The 13,425-nt window shown below is 41.2% G+C and overlaps 2 protein-coding genes across 10 annotated transcripts in view; one reads left to right on the top strand and one right to left on the bottom strand.

Moving 5' to 3' along the window:
• Positions 1-5,406, bottom strand: part of COMT (catechol-O-methyltransferase) — a 30,558-nt gene extending 25,152 nt beyond the window's left edge. Inside the window, exons 1-2 of one of the 7 annotated variants that reach the window (XM_010581666.1) lie at positions 5,273-5,406; positions 962-1,046 (exon numbers count right to left, since the gene is read on the bottom strand). In XM_010581666.1, the coding sequence (XP_010579968.1) occupies positions 962-1,046; positions 5,273-5,277 (90 nt within the window). In that variant the 5' untranslated portion in view covers positions 5,278-5,406. Of the gene's footprint in view, positions 1-961; positions 2,351-2,374; positions 2,642-4,867; positions 4,890-4,983; positions 5,148-5,272 lie in introns of those variants that run through there. The other 6 variants (XM_010581671.1, XM_010581669.1, XM_010581667.1 and 3 more) reach the window with 6 other exon arrangements.
• A 3,391-nt stretch (positions 5,407-8,797) lies between these two features.
• The window catches only part of TXNRD2 (thioredoxin reductase 2), a 36,413-nt gene continuing 31,785 nt past the window's right edge, over positions 8,798-13,425 (top strand). For all 3 annotated transcript variants that reach the window (XM_010581664.1, XM_010581663.1, XM_010581665.1), the window contains exons 1-6: positions 8,798-8,952; positions 10,111-10,176; positions 10,886-10,942; positions 11,590-11,734; positions 12,046-12,120; positions 12,982-13,060. In XM_010581664.1, coding sequence (XP_010579966.1) covers positions 8,877-8,952; positions 10,111-10,176; positions 10,886-10,942; positions 11,590-11,734; positions 12,046-12,120; positions 12,982-13,060 — 498 coding nt within the window. In that variant the 5' untranslated portion in view covers positions 8,798-8,876. The remainder of the gene's footprint in view (positions 8,953-10,110; positions 10,177-10,885; positions 10,943-11,589; positions 11,735-12,045; positions 12,121-12,981; positions 13,061-13,425) is intronic.

The following is a 13,425-nucleotide window of genomic DNA, read 5'->3' as shown; positions in this document are numbered from 1 at the left end:
TGTTTTTTCAGAAAATTCCCAGTCAGTTCTAATTCAAGTGATCCTGAAGGAATGCTGAAAGACAACAGTGTGGGACTGGCAGAGATAAACCTGATACCAGCTCCAGGCTGCTAAGAAATACTGCTAAACTTGAGTTACAAGTAAATTGTTTGCAGTGTTAATGTGCTTAAACTGTTTTTCCACTGATGGAAACTAAAGCTGTAAATCAGGAAATTTTTCTTTTGCATTTAAATACTGCAGTGCTGTGCAAATGCATGAGATTCTGAACCTGAGGGCTTTGTTAGAGGAGTCCATGGCTGAGTAAGCAGAAAAAAGTAAGCTTAAGTAGAGAGATTAAGTATAGGTTGTTTATGGAGATCACTGGTATGACATATGGTTGACAGTATTGGTAAATATGAGTTTGTTTTTAAAGGACAGAAGGTAAAGAATGTCTGTAAAGGGCATCAGAAAGATACTCGATAAGCAGCAACAGGGCTAGCAAGCAAAAGTACTAGCTTTTTGTCTGTTCTTTGCAGACATTTTGCTGTAGCAGAACTCCCTCTTGAGAAGGAAAATCCCTGTAAAACACAGCTGCAGCAACACATTTATAAAACCAGCTATTCAGACAAATATGACTGAACTGAAGCTTGACTTCCATTCAGTTTTTTCTTGAATACAAATGAGTACCAAATTCCAGCATACTTAGGGCCATAAATTACATTCTCAATTTAGTCGGGGTTATCTCATCTCACTTCTCTCAACTGTCAAGGTTTACAATACAGTACAAATGCACTACACACAAATATGTCCTATTCTCTCTGTGAAAGCTGTTGCTGCCCACGGACTGGCTTCCTGACAATGAGTACCAGTCAGAATGTGAAAAACGCCGTTTCTTTTGTATTCACCACTGTTTAAAATAGTGACATTATCTGAGATAACAAATCACGTCAAGTCTAAGGAATAAGAAAATATAAATATGTACCTTTCTCAGTACAGCAGAAGCTGTTCCCTCCGATCTTTTCCTGTGCTGCTCTGATGTGGATTTTATAGAATAAGAGTCCAAGAGCCTGCAGTATTCAGTCACATTCGATCACATCACAGGAATAGCTTATCAGTTCTGTTACACAGACTCTAAAAGGAGCGGTGTCCTTTTCCCCAACTCCTCCTTTCACATATTTCTGCACTCCTTAAAGGTACTCAGTGCTCTAATAATCTTTGAGAAAGCTATTAATCTGTCCCTTAATGACAGTGTTCTTGTTACTTAGTTACAGCACAGTGAATGCTGACAAAGTCAGGTATGAGCCAAATCTGTGCTCAGTGTAAATGCACTGTGTTCAATCAAGCAACTCCAGGAATGAATTTGGCCCAAGGGATTTAGTTTGTTTTTTCAGCTCAGACGTGGCATGCTACAGCCAGTGCAGAAGTCGTAGAAACAAGAACTAGGCATGTGGGTTAAATACAGAGTGCTGCTGGAGGGAGGGAAGCACATATAGCAAATTGCTTAACAGCAACTAGTAGGAGGAGGTGCATTCAATATCTTATAAATAGTATACTTGAATTTCTATAGCTTCTAGTTGGAAAAATATTCTGCTAAAAACAGCCCTAAGATAAAAGAAGAGGCTTATTCTAATAAACCTTTTTCTTGGCTTGACTGTCTGCATTGTTATCGTTTCCTTCGAGGTAGAAACAATATAATCAAGCTGCAATTAAATTGCACCATAAAAGAAAATAATAAGAAAAACCAAAACTCAAACATAACTTGGTAGTAGTTCTCTGCTGTATTCTCACTACAAAACTCAGACCTAGTCTAGTGTTTGAAGCTCTAGCCTAGGAACTTTTTAAAGATTCAAAGAAAGAGTTTGTATCAAATGTGGCAGAAACAGGAGGTGAAGAACTGAAAACAGGCTTTGTCACATGAGGGGGGAAGTCTTTGAAAGAATTAGGGACTACCTAAGAGCATGACAAGAGAAGAATAAAAAATTTTAAGTGGATGGATTGAATAAAGAATTGTGGAAAAAAGAAGTAGGTGAAGATCAAACTTGTTGTAGTAACTCTAAACAAAACATAACTAAGACCCTGCAATATAGCATAGTACCCAATGTCAATACAGAATAACTTTGAAGTATCCCTTCCACATATAACAGAGCTTTAGCTCAACAAATATTTTCTTATAATCCAGACATCAAGCAGAACAAAGAATGAAATAAGCAATACTGCACTCCAGCTTCAGTGATAGTAATTTCCTGTCTGGTCAAAAGCTGACTGTGAAAGCATGACAGGTTATACCTGCACTTTCCCTGATGCCACCCACAGTTAAAATTAACTGAGAATTTCTTCTACTGCTGGGCTGTGGAGAAAAGAGCTTAAAACCGTAAAACTTCTTCTATGCACTGACCTGGTTCTGTAAGCATACAGCTATTCTTTGGAGATGTCCTTGCAGTTAACTATAGCTAGTTGTGAACTGGTGGGTGGTATCAGCCCAGCTTCTGCTTAGCAGCATAAATTAGTGCCAAGACTTAACAGATTGAGCAGCATCCCATGACAACACTTCTAAAGGACTTCTAACTTTGAGCTGGATCATATTCTTCAGGCTAGAAGCATGGGAGGAGCAAGCTTGCTTCTGCCTGCCCACAACTGTTTACTTGTATGATAAAGGCTATGCCTGCAAAGTAACCCTTTCTGTTGTCTAGATATGTCATTACATAAGTCAAAATGATGAATGGCAGTAACTGCAAATTAGATAAAGCCAGAGGTTCAGTTAGTTAAACCACCCAAACTGTGTGATAATGTAAGTTGCTCCCAAGTTAAAAGAAATCTTGTAATACGTTATTATGGGATATTTTCTTCTCCAAGAGAAGTTTCTTTGGTAGACTGTTAAGACATTGGCTTATGCCTTTCTTTAATTTACTTTTTTGCCCAAGACAGGGCCTATATAGATATGGATATTTTTGTAAGTTTTCACTAACATAATAACAATGCTACAAACTCCAGAGTGCATACATTTATACACTATTCACATGATTTATCCCTGTAATGATACTTGTGTCCTAGTAAAAATTTACCCTGATATTAATACATCCAGGTTAGAGAACTGTGGAAAGCTATAAATGTATTGGCGTAATACAATTTTTACATAGAGACAAGATCTTAAAACATGGATTTGGTATTGCAGAACGTCAGGATACTGCATTCACAGGGCACGCCTATGAAAAGATGTAGACCCAGGATGTCTTAGCCTGGGAGCAACATCACATGAATAGGAACAGGTCAGAGTAACTGGCTAGTGCAGACTGACTCACTCTGACAGTTTAACAGGGTTAAGCTCAGATCTGTATGCACAAACTTGTGTAGACTTGCTCATGTACAGAGCTCCCAATTGCAAATGGAGGCTATACAGCTGCAATCACATGATGCAACGTGGCAGTGCTATTCCCACTTGCTGTGCATAGCACGGAGTTAAACCTTTCTAAGTAAATCCATGCCTAGCATAACAACAAATGGCATTCCCTTCTTCTAATAATCCTGGTCAAAGACTGGTTTTTAAAAGCCTAAACAAAGAGAGACAGGAGAGCGAGCACATTATCATAAACCCCACAGATTATGTGAAACACGGAGTGGAAGAAAATTCTTTTGAGCTTGCATTTTCAGAATAGCAGGAGGGATTTTCTTTTATGTGAATTTGCTGTTTTCAACAGTCAAATTAGTTTCTCTTGCTGAGAAACATGCAACAGTGGAATTTTGAAAAAGGAAGCACCACTCATATATGAATCAGGAAACTGCCTGGAGATATCTAAAATAGGAAACAGCTAAAAGAGAAGAAAGATGGCCAGCAAAGTTGTACTCTAACATTTAACAGATTATACAAGCAGTTAGACTATTTTGTGTTTACTGTGCATCTTAAAATGTCATCATGTAGACCAAAAAAAAAAACTTCCTGCTTTCTAAGACTTTATAACTCCTCATAAAACCTTTGAAGCTCAGTTAAGTCTGACATATTTCTGTCTTTTCTCCCCTCGCTTTTTTGGTAATATATGTATGTTGAAGCATTTGAATGAAGTCAAGAACTTGTGTTACTTGAAGCTTCATTTGTCTCTGCTGGTTTTTTCCCCTCATTTGCAATCAACCAGTTGTTTAGGACAAACTATGAACAGAAGATTCTATGTTAAGGAAGGAAAGAATAAAATGGCATAGATTAAATTCTCAACAGCAACGAGTCCTACTCAGACAAATTTCTGAAAATAAAAAAAAAGCAAACAAAGGGAGAAATTGCAACAAAACTGAAATGTTAAAGCATTTTTGTTGGTTTACGAACCACACAAATGTTTTAAGTAGAGGAAACATTGTTAGCCAAAGGATGTATTCTTTGTAACAGGATGTCCTTTTGGGGCACCTAGCAAATATTAGAATGGTTGGTTTTCTTTCAGAATTACATTTTTAAATGGAATTTAAAGTATGACCTGATTTAGAGTAATTTTGTCCTATGTGTACTTTTCTTAGCTTTTTCAATGATGTAGTTTGTTTAGATACATTTACAGACCTTACATAAAAAAATTATTAGGTAATGGGATATATTTGTCCCACCTTAACAAGATGTTGTAAACTTACTAGACTTTGCATGGAAATCTGATCAGCACCTCAGTCTCATAAACCAAAATTAGTCCTTTTCTTCCCTTATCAGTTTGACTTTTAACTCTCCTAAAGATGGATTTGTCAAAGCTCTTAAAAGCAGATATAAAAAATGCAGAAAAGTACAGCAGAGTTTGACTGTAAGCAAACACCCACAGACTCCTTCATGCCAATGTGAAGCAATAGCCAGCAAAAAGTAGTATTAGAAAATTCTTGCTACACAAGTCAGTTAAGAAGCCTCAAATAAAAGTGGTAAAAATACTTCTCTGGTTTGTCCAGGATCTGTGTCTTCAAACAAGGGTCCTCGCTTGTCAGCATAACCCCCGTGTTAGAATGCTATCCATATATTTAGCAATTTGAATCATGAGAAGGTTTTATCTTGCTTTGAAAAAAGACTGGTAACCACCCCTCCCCTGCTACCATTTATTCTGTCCTTTTTGTAGCTCTGGGATATGGTTCTCTCAGTTGCCAGGGACTATGTCACCATTTCCACTTTCGTATTCACCATTTGACATGCCTTTCTTCCAACATGCTTTTTCTTTCCCTCCTCCTTCCTCCTTAATGCTAAGGACACCATGCTACACAGTAGCAGAGGAACAACAAGAAAAAAAGAAAAAAAGAGTACAATCAATCACAAGAGAGATGGTAAGAAACCAAAAAGTCCTACCTCATGCAGAGACCTCATAGTTCAACCACTGATCCAGTACAGTTCACTGACACTTCTGTAAATTATTAGTTAGGTCATGCCACAAAATACAACCTTTGATATAACCCATTTCCAACCCCACCCACTAAAAAAGAAACAAGTTATGACTTCCAAAGATGGTATCTGACACATCTCTTCTTTCCCCCACCCTGCCAGGTCACTAATCTGGGAACATAAGACATAAAGCAAACCATGCCAGAAAAACAGGAAAGACATGAAGATGTTTGAAAAGTCAAATTTCTAAAATGTTAGGTAGAAAATGTAGTTGGTCCTGGTTGTCTTCATGAGGAAGAATTTAAGTAAGCCATTAATAAATGTAACAAAAAGTACTTCATATGAAGAAAAAAAGAGTACAGAATTCCAAGCTGTCCTTACAATAAATTCAAAAAGAGAAAGTCTGTCCATTAACAGAACCATTTCATGCCTTACAAAACCTCTACTTTTGTTGAATGGATTTATATACATTTCTGAAACGTATTACAGTGGTGTTTCCTTTGCCCTTTTAATACCACACTGTTTACAGTACATTGAATAAACACCTTCCCCTGGAAATAAACCAAACCACATCTAATGCATTAAGTTAATTTATTACTTTAAATATGACTAGCTACAACTGACAAAATTCTGCAGAAATATGTTAAGTCTGATAGCTATCTTGTAAGAAGTTTTTTTTTAATCCCATGTTTTGAAAAAATATGCTTTCACTGCAGAAACACAATGCTTCATGTAAATGATTCCTGATACTAGAATGTATTTGCCACTAAAGGACTTAATGCTTGCTTTCTTAAAAGAAATTAAGATATATATTTTATATATATGTAAAAAAAGTGTATCACTAATTATTCTGATCAGCTTAATGCTAATGACAAAAGAATTAAAGTAAGAGAATAGAAAGCTATAGGAGATGAGCCAAAAACACAGCAGAAGCCACACCTGATAACCAGAATCTGTCTTTCGTCCCTAAGAAAGATTTTTGAAGTGTAGTGCAGACACACCTACTCAGTGCTGACTGCAGCAAATATCAGCAGCTACCCCTCTTATTGATATTGTCACCATGGGCAAACCCTACTCCTCATTGCTGATATTTGCCTCTACCGTTCTCAGCGATCAAGCTTGTGAGAATGTGCAAAAACAAGCAGAGTGGGATTACACAGGCTTTGTACTTTCTTCTGAAGATAGCAGTCCTGATGGGAAAGCCTTAGCCTGTGGAACTGCACAGTGCTTCATCATTAGCTGTGAGATACAGTCAGAGGGCTGGTGACACCCCAGCTTCACACACGCTGCCAGTGGCACAGCAGCAGCTATGGATAGTTCTGGTTCCCAGATGATTTAAGAAGGATGCCAAGTGAAAGCAACCGACTCACTTTCAAGCTAGAAAAGACAAGTTGTGTGCTGATGTGTTTAGGAAAACACAAACATCTAAAAGAAGCTACAATCTCACCACTGCTGCGTAGGCTGTGGTTCACTTAGACTCTGAGCTCTAAAATAATTAAAAGCAATCAGTGTGGCTGTTACAATGGGCACTTGGTCAAGATCCTATCCTTAGAAGAGTTTAGAAGCATTACTCCAAATTTATCATCAATTCTTTCCTAAATTGCCACTGTTGGTGCTGTTTAAAGGTAATGTTTTCTACCAACAGCTTTGCTACATTTAAGGCCTTTCCTTATTAGCAAAATACCATAATGCTGCAGGGACATTTCTTCAAATAAACTTGTTTTGTGTTTGGGGAAATTTAATTCTATCCTTCATCCTATGTGTCTGAACTAAATGCTGTGTGAAGAACATATGCTCAACCCTGCCTGATTCAATTCAGGATAGTGGCTAAAATGAACAGCTAAAACTACCTTGCATGCATGCACCTGAAAAGCATAAAAGATTAGTATCTGAACACACTTGCAGTTTCTTTAATTCAAAGGCCTCTCAGTATGCTCTAGTCATGTATTTCTACTGCTGCTGCAGTGGGTAAGAATCTTTCTAGTGATTTATTGATTAGTGCTGCAGGAGGCAATGGAGAGGGGTTTTACCTTTTTTGTTGTTGTTTTTAACAGCAGCGATACTAGACAAGTTGTCAGTCCATTTACTAAAGTGATAGTAATTCCTGTTTCATGTATTTTCAAACATTAATGGAGTGAAAAAAATTAATCAGACCTACAGTGGAGGTGATGTTTGTTCTACAAAACTTTCTTCTGAGTATTTTAATTTCCTGCCATTTCTCCTCAATTGTAGATGATCGATGGCTTCCAAAACAAAATTGTTGGATGCTGCCCCCTTGTGAGCCAGGCCCTTGCCCCGGAACCAGCTGAACCATCACTACCTAAAACATTTTTCCTGTCGCCAGCTCCCTCTCCCCAAGAAAAAGCAGCTGATTCTTTGTCCCAAACTCTGATTTGGCTATGGTGGTATTTATCACATACGACTCACTGCATACAGCAGCCTGCAGGGTCACTATTGTGCTTCAGTAAAGGCCAACAGCCAGCACTTCTGAATGGGAAAGAACTTGTTCCCTGTGGTATTGTTTTGATCAGTGCCTACTTTGAGGCCTTTTACCTTAGGCTGCCAGAATACATTACAGGCATTAATAACTCTCACAACTCCCATCCGAAGTAGGTCAGCAGCATCACCCTTGTTTAATCAATAGCTGGCATGTGGCACAGGGATAGGAAACGCTACCGAAGTCTGTGAAACATCCATCGGAGGTGCTCCGACAGGTCGTCCTGTGCAGATATCCATACCACCACAGTCAAACCACGTGTTAAAGCTGTTCGTGCTGGTCTAGTTCACTGACCTGCGTAGCATGTGCCCCGCTCCACCATTTCGGTTGAGAAAGCCCTCTTCTCTCCGACCCGAGTCCCTAGCGCCTGCTCTCAACGCTGAATATATCTTAGCCACAGGAATCCGAAGCAACGTCCCGTTGCCTGTAATACCTCATGGAAGGGAGAGGCTTTATTCAAACCACCTTCTCAGAGGTTTTTAACTTTCAGTCTGCGCACTGCACCTTTGGAAGGGGCTGTGGCAGCCGGCCTCTCACCGTGTCTGTTACAAAGGGACGTGCAGTTTCAGAGGGGAAAGAACAGGGCTCTGAACAGCGGTGAAGGTTCTGGGCACTCGTCACGTTCCTCTTCTTTCCCTAAAGGCCTCTCCTGAACCCCTTTTGCAGCAGCACCTCGGGGAGAAGCCAGTCAAGCAAAGCGTGGGGTTTTTCTTCCCCTTCCAAGCGCCTGATTTTAAGGCAAACGCGCCTCTCTAACGCCAGAGTCTGTGCTCGCCTTCTAAAACCGCCTCCCGCGGCTTCGCAGCGGCTGCAGAAGCCGGAGCCCCCGGCGCAGGGCGTGCATTCTCTCCGGGCGGGAAGCGGCCGCCTCCCCTCAGGTCTGCGCCGAGGGCGGGCGTCGTGCTCGCACCCGCGACGCGGCGGTCCGCGCGGCGGTCCTCGCGCCCCTTCATCCCACCGCCTTCACGGGGCTCCGCCGCCCTCACCTACCCGGCGTCGCCGCCCTCCGCTCAGGCGCTGCTCGGCCACCTCGCAGGGGTCCTGGGCGGGCGCGGAGGCCCTTTGCCGTACAGCATGGCGGCGCTATGGCGGAGGCGGGAGCGTCTCCTGGGAGTGTCGGGGCTGTGCCGTACAGTACGAGCCCTCTCAGGTATGGGGTGCCCTCTGGGCTCGGGCCTGGCAGAGGCAGCGCCTCCGCCGAAAGCGCCTGGGGACGATCTCCCGAGCCCATCCCACCACCCGCACGGCGGGGAGAGGCCCGCCGAAGCCTTCCTTGGGCGACCGCTGTGGGGACCGGCGGAGACCGCCGCCCGCCCCGGCGGCGCCGCTCTCCTCCCTCAGCGGCCGAGGCGGGGAGGGTGGCGGGCTGCCTCCATCCATAACGGCTTTCGGAGCCACCCCCGCCCCGGTGCCTCTCTCGGAGCCCGTGCCCCGGCTCCTGTGTTGCTGAGGGAGTCCCGGGCCGCAGGTGGCTGTGAAGTGGGAAAAGCCTCCTGCGCCCCTGAGGTGGGGCTTTCTGCAGAGGTACCGGGGCAGCCCGAGAGGCAGCCAAACCTTTCCTCCAGGCTTAACTGCAACGACCTGCGGGGTGTCATCCTTCACAATCCAACTGCCCGCCTATAACTGCCAAGAAAAGCCCCCCAGCCCTACGGTGGCACAGCTGGTGTCAGAGGCTGCGGGCCTCAGCTGTCCTCCCTGAACCACTGGCAGCTCTGTGAAAGTAGGGCTTGTCCTGATGCCTTTGCTAAGAAACGAGTTATTGCTCACTTGTGGGCTTCTCCTGCCACTTCAAAACTGATCCGGGGCACTGGGCTGATCTGTGGGGACGCTGAGGTGGCAGAAGGGGCCAGCTTCCCTCTGACAGCCGCCACCACCACCCCTGCAAGGCCTACACTGCAGCTGAAGCTTTGCGAGTCTGATAAGGTGGCCCTGCTGAAAAATCTCTGTGTAGAACTTGCTGCTGTAATGCAGAGACAGAAGACCTATAGTGGATCCCAGTTGCAACTGTCTAATCATGCAGACAGAGCTTCTTCGGACGTTGCGTAAAAATCTAATCTATTTCCTCACTTCTTTTGGATTGCTTTATTTTCTCTATGTCATTCACAAAACTAGACTAGGTAGTTAAATGATTTTTGGAGAATGCTTTGGGACACTGAAAAAACACAGTGCCCTAATAAAGTAAAGAAAACCCAAATCAGCAATAATCAATTGTAAAAAATAGTGTACTTTTTTATATTTGCCTTCTTACATACCTCTTCCTTCTTTCTTGCCTGTTTCTTTTCCTCCTTTTTTCACGTCCTCTTCACAGGAAAGAATGAGTATGATCTTCTGGTAATTGGTGGAGGGTCTGGAGGCCTTGCTTGTGCAAAAGAAGGTTAGTATGTATAAATAACTAACAAAACTTTTGTTTTAGCTTAAGTGGTGGTTATGAAAACTAAGAGAAGTGTAACTGATAATGCTAAAGCTTTGTAAGAAACATAGTATACTTCAGTCCCTGCACATTAATTATTAACTCAGCTCCATACAGTTAATCTGCAAATTAATTCACACCCTCAGGTAGGGTGAAATTGTTTGGCTTTTCTATTCACCTTTTAAAAAACATTTTTTCTTTTGTCATGGGAAAATCTAATAAGCTTTTATTTCACTGCTATTGTAAAATACTCTGAGTGCCTCCATAGGTACTGTATTTTTAAATTACACTGTTTCTTATTTATGTGTTAAAACAACAGTCCCTTCAGACTGATTCCAAGAACTGTTTAACTGCTGTAGAGAACCTTGCCCCTTTGTAACTCAATGCAACATGCTCAACAACCTATAAGGTTCTTAAACGTCTCATTTGGGGTCAAATTGCATTTTTAGCATCAGTGGAAGCTGCAGGCTCTAGTCTGGGTTATTAAGTGCCTTCTGGAGAATCTGCTGACTACATAGGCAGCCTGGGTCCCTAGTCCGGCATCTTTAGTTAGACAGTAAAAATCACCAGCTGTCATCTCCTGTACTCTTTCTCTGTACCTGTGCTACTAAAAATGTTTAGGTTTGTGTGTTTCTCCCTCCTCTGAATACCTTGCCTTGCTTTTTGTTTAAAGCTGCTCAGTTTGGAAGGCAAGTGGCCGTTTTGGATTATGTGGAACCTTCTCCACAAGGTATGGAAGAGAAATACTAGGATAATGTTTGGACATGTTTATAAAATGGTTGCCTAGGTGAGCAGATTGCTCCAGGCAGCAAAGAGACCAAAGCCATGCTGCCTGCTTTGCTTGTAGTAAAAGTCCTTAAGCCCAGCTTGCTGTACTGCTCATTCCCTCCAATGATGTCCCAGCTCTGCCTGCTTCCCCCACACATTAAGGTTGTTAGCAGTGTTTGCTGCTACCATTTGTAGTAGACTTTAGACTTAAGTATGTGAGAATATTGTCTCTGTCAAAATGTCATTTACAATTTCTAAAAATCGTGAATTGCATCATGTTGAGGTTCTTCATGTACAATATGTAAAATAAGATCTGCAAATGCAGATAAGCAAATGTGAATGTGTAGTACCTGGATCTTCAGAGCTCTGAGAAACATCTTGAGATTGTTTGAATTTTAGAAGAAAAATATACGGAGATATTTTTTGTCAAAAAAAAGGAACATAAGCAGAGTTAGAAACTGATCTGTAGGAGACAGTAAACTGTTGTTTCAGAAGTTTTTAACTAATTGCATGAACAACCTAATTCTCTAAGTAATCCAACTGTGTTAAGTTACACTAACCTGATACATTTACTTTTTTTTTCCTTTCCTTTTTTTTTTTTTCTCCAAGGAACCAAATGGGGACTTGGTGGAACTTGTGTGAATGTTGGATGCATTCCTAAAAAGCTTATGCATCAAGCAGCCCTTTTAGGGAGTGCCCTTAAAGATGCCCAACATTATGGCTGGAATATAGCCCAACCTGTTCATCATACTTGGTAAAGATTATTGCCCATATCCACTCGTGCATGTTGCAAATGCGTTATCAACTTTTCCCTGTTGGTGTTTGTTTAGGGACAGTTAGGGAAGTGAATTTTGCATGAAGCTCTTTAGACTGCTCCTTCTTTAAACCACAGAAGTATATTTACTGATTTATCAGGGCAGATATTATGTTGATTTGGACTTGATAATTTATAATAAAAAGTACTGTAGAACATTCCTAATTTCTAGCAGTTGCCTGTATCTTTGAGTTGCATAATCTGAATTTGTAATGTGATGACTTCATGCTCAGTTTCTTGTTTTGTGATAGGTCTGTGATGGCACAAGCTGTTCAGAATTATGTGAAATCCTTGAACTGGGGACACAGAGTGCAACTACAAGACAAGTAAATAAGACTTTGAAGTTTATCTATCTTCCTGTAGTCAAGGAGCTCCTCTTTTACTTGTAGAATTGCTGAATTGCCTTTGGAGTTTCTCATTAGAGCTAGTATTTTGAGTTTATGAGCCCTTTCTGCTCAGGACTGTAAGTGCCCTTGCCAATTTAAGTGGTATTTTTTCTTTTCCCCTTCCTTTTCTTTTCTGGGAAATAGTGGTTGAAAGTGACTGTATGTGAAAGCTTTCTAACAGTGTAGTGATCAGGGAATGCTCTCTTTAATCTGGAGAGGTTTTGCATTAGTATGAAGTAGTCAGGGTTTCTCAAGATAATTTCAAGCTTGTCCACCAAAATTTCTATGCCATACAAGCCCACAGATAACACTGTACTAGAGCAGCCGATTTTTTTGCTTTCAGTGCAGAAATGGTTCCAAGTTTTTCAGCATGCAGTTTGTTTTATAGAGAAATTATATTAATAGATAATTTAACAGGTACTAGTCTTGTGAATCCTGCTAAGTCACTTTTGTACGCTCTCAAATGAGCATTGTATTAGTAGTGTTATAGATAGTAATAGTGATGCTATGGCTAGTGGAAAATGTGTAATTTGAAGAGGTCAATAACCTGATCCCAAAGCATGTTACAAGGTTAGGTACTCTGCCCTATAGAGGAGTTAACTGTGACCCAAGAATTAAGTGACTTAAATTATGTGACAGAGCTGCAAACAATCCTATGAAATGAGATGCTTTCTTCCCTTTACTTTTCTATGCCTGTTTGCTATCCTTTTTAGCACTTCAGATATGGAAAAAGTAGCTGATTATATTTCATTCCTGTTCTTCATTGAGTGTGCATTTATGTTGCTGTTTTCTTCTAAACAGGAAGGTGAAATATTTCAACATGAAAGGGAGTTTTTCTGATCCGCATACAGTCCGTGGTTTAACAAAAGCAGGTAAAGAGGTGAGCTGCTGTATTGATTTCTGCAGTATCATTCACTTCAAACATTTCAGGTCTCCATGTGTTGGTTTTCAGGTCCACTGGGAGCTAGACTGTACTTTTGCAAATTGCCTTGGGTATTCAGTATTGTTTTGATGAGGGAGATTTGCACTTTCCACCTAGAAAAGATGTTTATGAACTTGACTGTTGCCTACTGAGTCCCTAGCCTCTAACCTGTCAGTTAGATGCCATTACTTTTTCTCTGCAGATGGAAATGCTGAGACTTTTTTTTGTCAGAGTCATACTGCTTTGATAGATGCTTACAGTGGTGTAAAGAGCACCAACATCTTATTGCTCTGAGCGTTAGATCAGTCTGAGATGTTTTCTTC

This window comes from Haliaeetus leucocephalus, unplaced genomic scaffold (genome assembly GCF_000737465.1).
Source record: "Haliaeetus leucocephalus isolate CR32 unplaced genomic scaffold, Haliaeetus_leucocephalus-4.0 Scaffold802, whole genome shotgun sequence".
Taxonomy (NCBI): Eukaryota; Metazoa; Chordata; class Aves; order Accipitriformes; family Accipitridae; genus Haliaeetus; species Haliaeetus leucocephalus.
The sequence above is the reverse complement of the archived record's forward strand: the minus strand, read 5'-3'. Positions and strand labels throughout refer to the sequence as shown.